General features: G+C 31.2%; 1 protein-coding gene across 1 annotated transcript in view; it reads right to left on the bottom strand.

Annotated features, from left to right (window-relative positions):
* The window catches only part of LOC129229136 (splicing factor 3B subunit 1-like), a 123,519-nt gene that overhangs the window by 104,260 nt on the left and 5,604 nt on the right, over positions 1-13,655 (bottom strand). Inside the window, exon 2 of the mRNA XM_054863459.1 lies at positions 4,473-4,666. Coding sequence (XP_054719434.1) covers positions 4,473-4,666 — 194 coding nt within the window. The remainder of the gene's footprint in view (positions 1-4,472; positions 4,667-13,655) is intronic.

Genomic DNA, 13,655 nt, shown 5'->3' with positions numbered 1-13,655 from the left:
TTTAAATCAAGTTGTTTTTTTGCTGTGAAAAGGCCTAACAAACAGGACCATTGAAGGTCTTCGCTCGAGAGCTGGATTGGATGTCCGTTAGATGGATGGATGGTTCCTGTTGTCCAGGAGGACAGGTTTCTTTTCTGAATTCAGCATGGTGGCATGGAATGGTCACGGACAATTTTTGATATGGGATCCAAATTAGTGGATCGCGCCCTCACATGTTGTGCCAACTTTTAAGGAAGGAATAGCTTGTTTGGTATGAACTTTTTAACTCGTTCGTATGAACTATTCCGTTTATGGCATTGGACTCAAGGTTGTACTTATATTAATCTAGTCATATAAATTTTACTGGAACTTTAAACGATACTATTTTTAAGAAATGTTTCCTACTGATATTTTTGGGGGGATTTTTTATTCAATTGTTGGGGAATGTGAATTTTATTTACACTTGTTATTATTTCCATGTTTTGACATATTTATTGTTTAATAAAATGTTTATTTAATTGTTAAATATGTGTCTGTATGTCCTTTCTTCCCGAGCAGATCATTCCACAAATTTTCAGTTGGGTTTGTTAGCTTAAAACCTGCTTTTAGTTCTTTGAACTTCGGGTTTTGATTGAGCTATCAACTTGAATTGCCCAACACTTTGAGGGCAAAAGTCAATTGAAAATGCAACTTTTACAACTTTTTTTCCCTTGTTTGGGCCCGGATATCTGCTAAAGCCAGGAGTAGCCCTCGGAAATAAGAAAATGATTAACTACTCACCACAGTATAGTACTAAGAAAAATATTAAAATAGCTTTCGTTTATCTTGGCTTTAGTAGTTAAACGGTCTCAAAGTTGATGATTTTAAAATAATGGCCAAGTTTAAAGGTCAATAACTTTGATCGCAACAGGTCAACAACTTTGGGACACAGCTCTAGTTATTGTCCAAGTGGTGTAGTTTAAAGTCCAGGTTAGAAACCCATGGCAACTAATCAATTTTTTTAATTACAAGGTCTCAAAGTTGATAATTTGAAAACACAAGAATCAAAGTTTTACCTCAATTACTCTATAACTCCTGAGTCAATAACTTTGAGCAAGAGCTGTAATTGTGCTCTATGTGGTGTAGTTTTAGACTCATGTCAGAAAGCCATGAAATCTTATCATCTTACTTAATAAAACGGTCTCAAAAATGATGATTTCAGTATAAAAAGCATGTTTTTTCACGAGTTTATATGCGTGCTACGCAAAATCTTATGAGCTCTAACTCACATAAATACTAGAACAAATCAACAGCCAAATGTGCTTTAAGCTCCCAAAATTTCATGCTTTCAATGTAATGTAATTTTCTGCAACCTTGACCACAACATGGCAGTTCTTCTCGCAAACCTGATCCGCCATTTCGGAGATCCTAGATCCTCAGGATTCGGATCTCAGAAGCTGAAAATTTGCATAGGTTAGTTTCAAAGACATCTCTACATCTCTATAAAATTTCATTCCATTTGGGGATGATTGAGCAGGGACAATTTTAAAAGTTTAGGTCAGTTGACATGGAATCACTCTGATATAACATTGTGACAATTTACATGCATCTTTGCCTATTTTTGACTTTATAATGACCATAAATCAATGCTATATTTTAGGAAGAGGACTGCAATTGGGGAGATTGAGTTCATACTTACAGTAGAATTTGCATATACACTATTTAGTAAAAAAAAATTTATAAATAAACAAATTATTAAATTTGGCTCAAAGGTAAAAACATAAAAAATAAAAAAACGGGGGAAAAAAACACAGGTTTGTTTAGCAATAATAAAAGATACGGGTGAAATGTGCACAGTGTCATATCAGAGTGATTTTACCTCAACTGACCTGGTTTTTCAAACTGTCCCCGCTTGATCATCCCCGAATGGGATGAAATTTTATAGAGGTGTAGAGATGTCTTTGAAACTAACCTGAAGCTAATTTTCAGCTTCTGAGATCGGAATCCTGAGGATTTAGGATCTCCAAAATATAGTGTTCCAAAATGGCGGATCAGCTTTGAGAGAAAAATTACCATGTTGTGGTCAAGGTTACAGAAAATTTTATAACACTGGAAGCATGCAATTTTGGGAGCTTAAAGTACATTTGGTTGTTGATTTGTTCTAGTATTTATGTGAGTTCGAGCTCATAAGATTTTGAGTAGCACGCATATAAACTCGTGAAAAAACGCTCTTTTATACTGAAATCATCATTTTTGAGACCGTTTTATTAAGTAAGATGATAAGATCTCGTGGTTTTCTGACATGAGTCTAAAACTACACCACATAGAGCATAATTACAGCTCTTGCTCAAATTTATTGACTCGGGTATTATAGAGTAATTGATGTAAAACTTGTATTCTTATTGTTTCAAATTATCAACTTTGAGACTGCGTAATTAAAAAAGTTGATCAGTTGCCATGGGTTTCTAACCTAGACCTTAAACTATACCAATCGGACTATAACTACAGCTGTGTCCCAAAGTTGTTGACCCATCGCGGTCAAAGTTATTGACCTCTAAACTTGAAATCATCAACTTTGAGACCACTTAACTACTAAAGCCAAGAGAAACAAAAGCTGTTTTATATTTTTCTTAGTACTATACTGCGGTGAATAGTTAATCATATACTTATTTCCGAGGGTTACTCACGGCTTTAGCAGATATTCAAGTCCAAACAAGGCAAAAAAAGTTTAAAAAATTGCATTTACAATTGAACTTTGCCCTCAAAGCCATGAGTGAGTCACCAAAATATTTCTACTAGAATGTACCTAGTATCAAGTAGTATCCTTATTTAAAAGAATTGGCTCGGCTCACTCATTGCTTTTGAAGCAAAGCAATTATATATTTAGCTCTTTTTTCTCACGACCTTAAACTTTGACCCCTACTCAAGAACAAACAAATCAGTTTTTAAAAAAAGAAACTTCACTTTTTCAACACATCCTGAAATTTTTACGAAAATTGAAGACATCAACTATTAAAAGTGACCAGCTTTGAAAAAAAAAAATGACTCTTAAACACGTTTTATTCATAACTTAACTCTTTCCGGCGCGGTGGTCACAAAAAGGGACACCAATTTTAAAAATTTCTTTAAAAAAAAGCTTTTTCTTTAAAATTCCAAAAATCGCTGCATTAGTTGCTTTTATTTCTCTTTAATGCACACAGATGGCAGCACTATTAAATATGACTCTTTTTGTTGACTTAATTTCTTGTTTAAAATACCTCAATTTTCAAGCTCAAATAAAATATTTTTTTCAAGATTTTAAAATTTACACCATAATCTAAATTAGTCAACCATTTTCCCTCAGGAATCCTGAGCTAATCAATCATAATTTTGCAAAAGATTTGAGTTCATTTTTGAATGCATAAACAAAGTTTCTTTCCAGGTGTCCCCAAATGTGGACACCGCCCTTCTAGAGCATTGATCTCACTGTTGTGGGTGAAAGATGTAATTTGATACATTTCAGAGATGGGGGCCCAAAAGAATAGTTTTCAACGTGCTTTTGTTTATTTATTTTGGGTTCTTGACCCAGAACAGGTGAATTTGAAGGCCCATGACAGCACACATTTGAGATCTGCTTTTCCTACCAGACAGTTGTATACTTTTTTATTCTCAGCTTTGATATTTTTTCTGTAAATGGTATTATACAGTAGTATTTTTTCATTTAATATTTTATAGCACAAAAAGAATGCACCATAAAGCAAGAACAATGTGCCAAAAATATTTTTAACATTTTAAGTTGCTTATTTAGATAATTTTATATAATCTATATAAACTTTCTTGAATTTTACTTCATCTGTATCTTGGAATTTTTATAGTAAAATTATTGGATTTTATGTTCTAAATATTCTTAATGGCATAAATTATTGAAATAATTCGTAAAAATGCTTAAGAGCTTAAAATATTTGAAATTACTCCAATTATCATACGAGGTAAACAACCTCTTCAGAAAACAATTTTGGCTCTAGGAGGGCGGTGGTCACAAACGGGGACCCCCCCCCCCCAGCTAGAGGGGGTGAATTTAAAAAAATTTTGACTGTGAAATCTGTCCAGATAACCAATTTATTCCATCCATTGTGTTTTTTTATTATATTTCTAAAATTTTAATGATCCGTGCCTGTAAGGGTTAAAAATGTCTACTTACATCCCTTTGCTTCTCACTGCCTCAAATGTACAAGTCAAAAAATTTAAGTTTACACACTCCATGCAGCATGTAACATATAATTCTGAAACGGATTCTCTCGACCCACAAATACAAAAACCTTATTCCCCCATTTTTAATTATCTTCTGCATTCTTATATCAGCCAAGTTGTTAATCGTAACTTCTCTCAATAAAATCAAGTTTTAAATAACTATATTCCTGAATGTATGAAAATGTCTTTTATGCACTATAAACTATGAATAATAGTAACAAACTTTTATATTAAGTTTATATTTAGAATAAAACATCAACTAAGAAACAAAGTAGTAAACTTACATCCGCATCTGCTTCATCATTCGCAGCAATGGATGTCACGTAACCTTCATACTTTGATTTAGTGCCTCCATAAATATCTTCATCCATATAAATGCCAGCAGATGCAGTAAGAGGGACACCTTCTCCATTTTCTTCACCTTCAGGAGCCAATCCAGCTTTTCTTGCTTGTAGCTCACGGATCTGAGCTTCAATTTCTAACAAGGAATAATGCATAGATAAAAAACAAATTATCATGAATAATATAAAAAGTTCATTTTAGAATTCACAAAATATTTTTTTTTAAGATCAACATTGTAAATGCTACAAAATACATTTAAAATTGAGAGGATAATTTAAAGTAATTATGTTTTTTATTTTAACTTATTCTTTAATTTAAAAAATAATAAAACAATAAATAAATAAATTAATTTAATCTACATATACTGGAGCTAGAATTAAAATCTCTGAATGAAAAAAACACTCCCTCCAAAAATCATGTTAAAAACAGATTACAATTTTTTTTTTTTTTTGGGGGGGGGGGGGAACAAGAGAAAATATTAACATTACATTTTATAGTAAGAGCTTGCATTTAATGCAATTTTTTTTACTAACACTTCATCCAACTCTTCACTTTTTGCTCACCAAATTAAAAAATATTTGAAAATTTAAATTACATTTTAAATTGTAATCAAGTAGGTGTAAATTTTACATTAATTTTATTGATTGTAACATTTTAAGTGCAACATTTTTCGTAATTTCACGCACAAATAATTTAATATCAAATAAAAATTCAGGGATTACTGAAAAGTATTTTGGGGGGGGGCAGTGTTCTTTGATATATTATACATAATGAAATATATCCCGTATTTATTTTGAAAATATCATGATATTTTTTTAATATTTATTTTTTCAACTTTGGCATTTTCAGTACATTTATTATTAAAAATAACCAAAAAGTAGGGATGCACCGGATATCCGGTAACTATAACGGTATCCGGCCTATCCGGCTGATTTTTCAACTATCCCGAACTATGAGGCATCCGATCCGACAAGCCACTCTGGATCCGGATATCCGACAGTTTTTTGCAGGATATCCGGGCAGTTATCCGGTAAAAATGTCAGAGATATCCGGGGTTGATGTGGGGTTATCCGGTACGAAATGAGGGTTTAATTTTGAATTTACTTTTGCAAAAATTCCAGTTAAAGTTTTCACTGTTTCATAAACTTTTCGATGATGCTTTCTCTTTTAATTGCTGCTTCAAAAACGACCATTCCTCTTCAAACCTAGCTTCTGGCATTCCCCTGCGTCTCCCCCCCCCTCTCCTTCGCGAATCTGCTGACGGTATGTTGCCAATAATTTCTCCCTCCCTCTCTCACTCTCTGCTTTAACACGCTGAAGTGAAAAGTCGACCTTGAAATGGTTCATAATGCAGAAAAACTTCTGTTTGTAATGAAAAATCTAAAATATTCCCCTGCATTGATAAATATTCTTAAGTGTATATATTGCATGAAATGAAGCATAATTCTAACTGTCATATTCAACGCCGATCCTAACTTGAGTAGGGCTCGACCGATGGCATTTTTTGGCCGATGCCGATTGTTGGCCGATTGTTCAAAGATGGCCGATGGCCGATTGTTTTCCTCCAAATGGCCGATTGCCGATGGCCGATGTTGTTGGCCGATGGCAAAAAAAAAAAAAAAAATCTAACAGAAATAAATTGATAAGATTGTCAGGTTTAAAGAATCATTGATTCATTTCATTTTACTTTCTTTCGACGAATAAGGAATTGTAATCACAAAATATATATATCAGATTTTGACCTAAATTTATATTTTACGATCACCCAATTTAAACTTCACAAGTTTTTTCGCCACATCTGTACATGCATATGTACCTAAGAACATATAGATGACCGAAATTTCCATTTTGAACTCATCCTTAGTTAATTATCGCAAACTCACTTGTGATGTGATGTCTTCATCCGCGTAAACTTGCGTCACTCAAAAACGTTATGAAATAGTAAGTTGAAAACTCATACGTACGTAGTATGATTTAAAAGTTTGAGGCAAGCTGTATAAAACCTTACCCTGAATAGTTCACATTACCGAAGCACATCTATCTACAAAATTGTCACTTTGAACGACTATGCACTTCTGCCAACTTTCGTATAGCTTTTAGAAACACTGGCAGCCTGTTTCGCAACTTCCTGTAAGGCTTTAACTTCATCGTAAGGAAGAAGGCGACTTTCATGCTGAGGACGCACGGTTTGGTTTGTCAATACTCTGATATGACAAACAAATAACATAACGTTTCGTCGGACTTAGCTCCGTATGACTTTTACCTGTTCCCTGCAAAAAAGATTTGCATGGACGCCGCTTTCTTCCGTCAGGAGAAGATAAAGCTTCATCACAGAAGGTAGCGAAAAATGGCTTCCATGAGTGTTTCCAAAAGTTATATGAACGCTGGAAGAAGTATCATAGTCCCTCATGGCGACCTTTTGAAGGTGGATGTGCTTTGGTTATGTGAATTATTCTGGGTAAGGTTTTATACAGCTTGTCCCCCGAACTTTTGGATCGTAGTACGTGCAATCTGTATAGGGTGTAGTTATGTTTTTCCTTTTTTGACTGCTGTATGATGGGAGACAAAGAACAACCAAAAAAAAAAAAAAGGAAAGAATAAAATAAAGAAAGAAAGAAAAAAAAGGAAGAAAAACAAAGAGACTGTTTCATAACCAATTGATTTTTTTAAATTGAACATATAACTAAGATTTCAGTAATATTGTCAAAATGTATGGATTTAGGTACATTAAACATAGTTAAAAAACATTAAATTATGTTTTATCATTAAAATGAAAATTAAGAATAAAACTATAATACCGTCAACAAATAACGCAATTAAAGTGGAAAAATTGCACGTAGACATTTTTTAGTCATCAAATTAAACAAAAAAGGTAACAGGTAAATTTCAATATTAAATCATATTAGGAATATTTTTATATTTATTTAAAATTTATGAATAGAAAAGTTTGCATTTTTCATAAAAGCTATAAGAGTAACATAAATTTTGCTGAAAAAAGAAATAGCCATGAAAAGAGCAAGGTTCTTAAAACGCAACTACAATAAACAAACTCAATATTTACACGAAGTTAATAACTGAATACATATACTACTTGATCTGATGTTTGCACACGTAATATTGAATAATTTGATTGTTTAATCTTTTATGAAGCACTACGAACAAGTTCAAATTAAATTTTTCAATTTAACAATAATTTTCTGAAATTTAAAAAATTGCATAATAGAAAATCCTTTAAACTTTTCTATAACATATTATTAAAAATATGATGAAAACGAAAATAACTTATTCATTGATTTTATATAAATACATAAAAATAGTTACTTATAACAGAAAAAAAAATCGATCGCTATTCATGATGCAAAAAAGATTTCGCATTACGAAATACAGGTGAAACAAATATAAGAAATACGCAAAATGACATTTCATGACCAAAATAAATAATCGTTAAATATGTAAGAAATGCTTGACACGACGAGGGTGGGTTAGGAGGGTCACCCTTTGATTTTGTGGTAACTCACAACATTAAACTTTTCGGCCTCATTTTTTTAGTACAGAACCGCTGCCACCAACGCCTCGGAAGAGTTTCTGAATCTACTTCAGCACTTACGAAGAAAAAATTCAAAAGTCCCTTTGATTTCCGAATTATGTCACTATTCAAAACGTCTTTAATCAATTTTGTTAGATTAATTCTCTAAATTTTTCCTAAACAAAAAATAAAGCTTGGAAAAAAAAAAAAAACTCTAATTTTATGAATGGTGTTACTTTTAAACAACTCAAAAGTACAACTACAGTTTAATTTCAGAAATTGAGGGGGTGGGAAGAGGGGCACGCAAGTGTTCTCAGAAATACAAAAAATAGTCGTAAAAAATAGAGTTCAAAGTAATCATAAACATTGAGCAGAAAAACTCTTTTAAAACTTGCACCCGAGTTTGTTTTGACGCGCAGGCGCGATTTAAAATATAGCAAATATTGCAATTGCACGAGAGGCCCCATAACCGTAGGGGCCCGAGTTACAAAAATGCTTATGATAAATGTTTTACATTTTCTATGATAGAGAAATAGGGCCCCAAAATGTATTTAGATGGGCCCCAAACTTGTAGCTCCGCAGAAGCGATACAAAAAAGATTCATATTACAAATATCGAAAAATTAAAAATTACCGTCGATTCAACGAGAATCTAACAAAATGAAACAAAACCGGTTTAGCCATCAAATATTTGTTTCCATAGTCTCCAATTCGGCAATATATCACCAAATGATCGTCAGTCTGAGGCGCTGTATTAGTTTTGCCTTGAAATAAGTAATTAATAGCCACAAAAAATGAGTAAATAGGCTTTTTAGAACATCCGATTGAAAACAAGAAGATAATAGCACAACTGGAACGTATGCACATCCCACACGCGAAAATTTAGCCTTCTACAGCTTTCCATTTTTGAGTTATGACTTATGAGAGATACTTACGTACATCCAACCGCAAGAAACAACGCAAAAATTAACTTGTTTGGTACCTGAATGCAGTATTAAAAACTCTTTCAGGGGTGATTAAAATAAAAATTCATACTGAAATTTAAGTAAACAATTTTATGTGAAAACAATAACTCACTTTACTTTGTATTAAAAAGTAAAACAACAAAGGTCCTTTTTTTTCCAAAAACATCGGCCAATTCCATCGGCTTTTCGATGTTTTTTTAAGGCCGATGGGCCGATGTTTCCTGCAAGTTAGCATCGGCCGCCGATGCCGATGGCTGAATTGTTGAACCATCGGCGCCGATGCATCGGCCAGGCCGATGCATCGGTCGAGTCCTAAACTTGAGTCCATTGGAAATTTTAGAATGTTGAATAAAGTAATAATTGCTTTTCCCAGAATAATTATTTTAACTAAGACTTTCAATGATATTTAGCATTTAAAATAGACAGTGAATATAGCAGTGAGAAATAACAGCTATAATTTATTGCTTCATTTTCTTCTTTCTAATATTTTAAGTGTATAGTATAATTTTTAATAATATATTTAAGAATTTAATTTGTATTTTTTAAGAATGTGTATTTTTATTTTTTCTAGGATTAAAGTAAAATTTAAGTAAAATTTAAGTTTATTGTTCAAATATAAATTTATAAATTCATTTAAGACAGATTGAATATGTTTCATATTTTTTAATATTATATATAAGATGTTAATTTGCATCATTAAGAATGTGTAACTTTATTTTTTGGAATTTAGTAAAAAAAATTTCAAGTTGATTATTTAAGAATTGGTTTATTTATTTTTAAAAGTGTGAACGTGTTTAACACGGCTCTTAATAGTTCGTTTAAAATGTCAATTTGCATCATTTACGAATGTGAATCTTTATTTTCTGAAATTAAAGTGAAATTTTCAGTTGATTATTTAAGTATAATTTTATTTATGTTTAAAAAAATTGTTAACATGTTGAGAACGACTTTTAATAATATATTTAAGATATTAATTTGCATTTTTTAATAATGTGAATCTTTATTTTCTGGAATTAAAGGGAAATTTTAAGTTGGTTATTTACGTTTAAGTTTATTAATTTGTTTTTAAAAAGTGAACGCGTTGAGAATGACTCTTAATACTGTATTTAAGATGTTAATTTGCATCTTTTAAGAGAGTGAATCTTTGTTTTCTGGAATTAAAGTAAAATTTCCAGTTGATTATTTTAGCATAAGTTTAATTTGTTAACTGGGTTGCCCACCTAGGGGGGGTGTTTTAGGGGTATTTTCTCTTTTTGGGGGGGCTTTCTATTTGGAGGGTATTTATGGTTTTTAGGGGGTGGGCCCTTGCTCCTAGGGGGGGCACCCCTGTATTTAAGATGCTAATTTGCATCTTTAGAGAAAATGTACCTTTATTTCTGGAATTAAAGTAAAATTTAAATTGATTATTTAAGTTTATTTCAGGGTTGGCCAGATTGGACCCAATTGGGTTGGACCCAATGGGTTTTTTTGAAAAAACCCATTTAAAAAAACCCATTATTTAGCCCACTTTTGGGTTTTTTTAAATTTTCTAAGTTGTTTTCAAAAAAATTAATTAATTTAAATACTTTCACAATTTAAACTTCTTTTTTATTTGTTCTTCACCACAGACAATGAACATAAAAAATGAATTTCGAACTTTAATAGTATTTCTTAACTCTTAGAAGCATTAAAAAAATACTTCAAATACTTTAAATAAATATATTTAACTTTTTTCTTTCACTGGTCTCAATAAATAACTCAAATTATCTTGACTAAGTCCTGTCACTTCAGATTTTCTCAATATTTGTAGATTGTACAGAGGAAACTACTCTAGCTAAAAAGCTTTCATGTGAATTATTTTCTGCAAACCAACACGTCACAAATCTTGAATAAACAAGGTATATTTTTTTAAAGAAATTAACAGATTTTACAAACGGTCGGATAGAAAACAGAATAGGATGTACAGCATTTTTTTCATTATCTTACGAAAAAGTTTAATATTTCTTACTCCATACACAGAAATAGAAAAACAGGCAACATAAAATTCAAAGAAATGTCTCGATTAAGTTGGAATTCAGTAAAAAGGGATTTAAACTACTTAAGGTTCTACAGTAGTTTTGCATAACAAAATGAAATACAATAAAGTAAAATGCAAAAAAAAAATGTAGGTATGCAATTAAAAACAAAACAAACAAACAATAGATTTTATCACTCGAGAAGTAAATTTGCCTTAACTGTTGGTAATTATGGAAACTAAAAAACCTGAAACTTGTGGGTTTTGTCATCTTTTATACTTTTCTTCAGAAAACGCTGAATTTTCCAGCTTTTTTTCTCCCAAGACAATTTTTGCGCTTTGTCCATATACTTACGCTACAATATGCTACAAGTACCCCATATTTTCCCTAAAAAAAGACAAAAAAGCCACATTTCTTTTAAAAAACCTAGCTTCAGTTGGGTTTTTTTGGGTTTTATTTAGAAAACCCAAAAAACCCTGGGTCCATGGGCTTTTTAAAAAAAAACCCGGGTTTTTGCCAACCCTGGTTTATTTATTTATTTTTTGAGTCAAACTGGCCCTGTTTTAATATTTTCTTTTTTAACTTGTATGTTAGAAAAATTTTACGTGTGTATTATCTGTAATAAAAATGATTTCAAAGCAAAGTTTTATTTTTTGTTATTTCTAAATTGGAAACAAGAAAATGTATTACTTTATGATGAAGTTTAAAAAAATTTCTACACGTCATGCAAATCTAATAACAAATACGACTATGAATAATTAAAAGTTTAAACCATGTGTACATTACATACAGAATTAATTTTTGCCGAAAGTTTATCTCTTTCGAAAAAGTCTGTCGAAATAAAACAATATTTTAATGTTTCATTTTATATATAGCACAATTTCTAAATTAAAATATAGAGGCTCTAAAAAAGTACATTTGAATGTACTAAACATGTTTTTAAAGAAATTTATTGTTTTGAAACAGCGTTGTAGAAAAATATGCGAACATGCAATGCAATCGAAATGCCGGATATCCGAATCCGGCAGGTAAGGGGGCATTGGATATCCGGTATCCGGCAAAATCACTATCTGGTGCATCCCTACCGAAAAGTTATGTAATATATTTTTATGATGCATTAGTACATGGTTAATATAACAAAATAATATAATATTCCTTTTTTACTTGTATTTTACATTTATAACATTATGTAACAATTTTATTTCATAGTAAAAGTGCCTAAATATTAAACATTGGTCAGAAAAAAAGAAAATGTCTTGTGACTGTGCACCAACTAATGCATATTTTTTTATTTCTGAATCATATATCCAGGGTTGCCAACCCTGGAGGAACCATTTGAGGAGCATCTATGGTAATTTTGAGGAGCAATTTAAAATTTTGCGGAGCAGTTCAGTATTTTGTATAAAAAACAATAAATATAACTAAAACCATGTATCTGAAATTGTTTTAGAGCTTTAATTATAATTTTAAGCACTAATATAAAAATAATTTTTAAATTAATAAAACAGCTTTTAACATTATTTCAATCTTTGAGTATAAGCATCTTTAATTTTCCATATTCACAGGTTTGTTATGATAAAATAGCAAAATTTAAGGTTGAAAACGTTCGGCTGTGAAATGCGGCGCAAAACAACTTCTTTGTGGAGCTTTGCCATTTTTGTGGAACAACCCCGCAAAATGCGGAGCAATTGGCAACACTGTACACCTATAAAAGTGGCTAACAGAAGAAAAATGAGTAAAAAGCTAATGCTAAATTAACTACATTAATGCTGATAAAAATGTAAAATGAAATATTCAATATAAAATAATGAAAGAAACCTTAATTTTAAGTCTACATATTGTAATAATGTAAGAAAATGAAAGTGTTTTTGAGAATCAGGGTTGGCCGATATATATCAGTCGATATATATTATGATATATATCACAATATTTATTTTGAAAATATCGTGATATTTTGATATTTTTTCAACTCTGGTATTTTCAATATAAAAGTATGTTAATCAGAGTAATTTTGTTTATTCATAATTAAAAATAACCTAAAAGTCATTTACTATATTTTATAATGTATAATACATCATTAATATAACAAAGTAATATAATATTCCTTTTTTACTTGTGTTTTATATTCATAAAATCAGGGCTGCGGAGTCGGAATGAAACTGACCGACTCCGACCCCGACTCCTGGATTTTTTGAAACGCCCGACTCCGACTCCAAATTTTTTTTATTTTTTTAATTGTATTTTTTCAACTCCCTCTCACCCTTCAGGGGAAGGGGGACAACCTCTAAACAAAGATTGAAATATTAATTCCTCTTTGTAACAATTTCGTATTTTGTTTTTTATTGTAAACCCAAGACGCATACGACGTTAGAAATTCAATTAAAAAATCAAATTTTCCAATAGTTACGATTAAAAAGTGAGATGACTTAAAAATCCCTTTTAAAAAAAATTGAAAAGGATTCTCTGTAATTTGCCCCCCTTTAATGTTTAACAAATAGATATTGATCAAATCGTGTGCTTTTAATTTTTGAAAGCTGTAACTTGAGAGAAAAAAAAAGCTTTTTTTCTAAATTCAAGTTCTTGAGAGGGGGTGGTTTGCCCCGGGTGACACTCATCTGGTAGATGACACCCAAAGTTAATT

The sequence above is a fragment of the Uloborus diversus genome, chromosome 1 (genome assembly GCF_026930045.1).
Source record: "Uloborus diversus isolate 005 chromosome 1, Udiv.v.3.1, whole genome shotgun sequence".
Classification (NCBI taxonomy): Eukaryota; Metazoa; Arthropoda; class Arachnida; order Araneae; family Uloboridae; genus Uloborus; species Uloborus diversus.
Note: the sequence above shows the minus strand (reverse complement) of the source record. Positions and strands in the feature narration are given on the sequence as shown.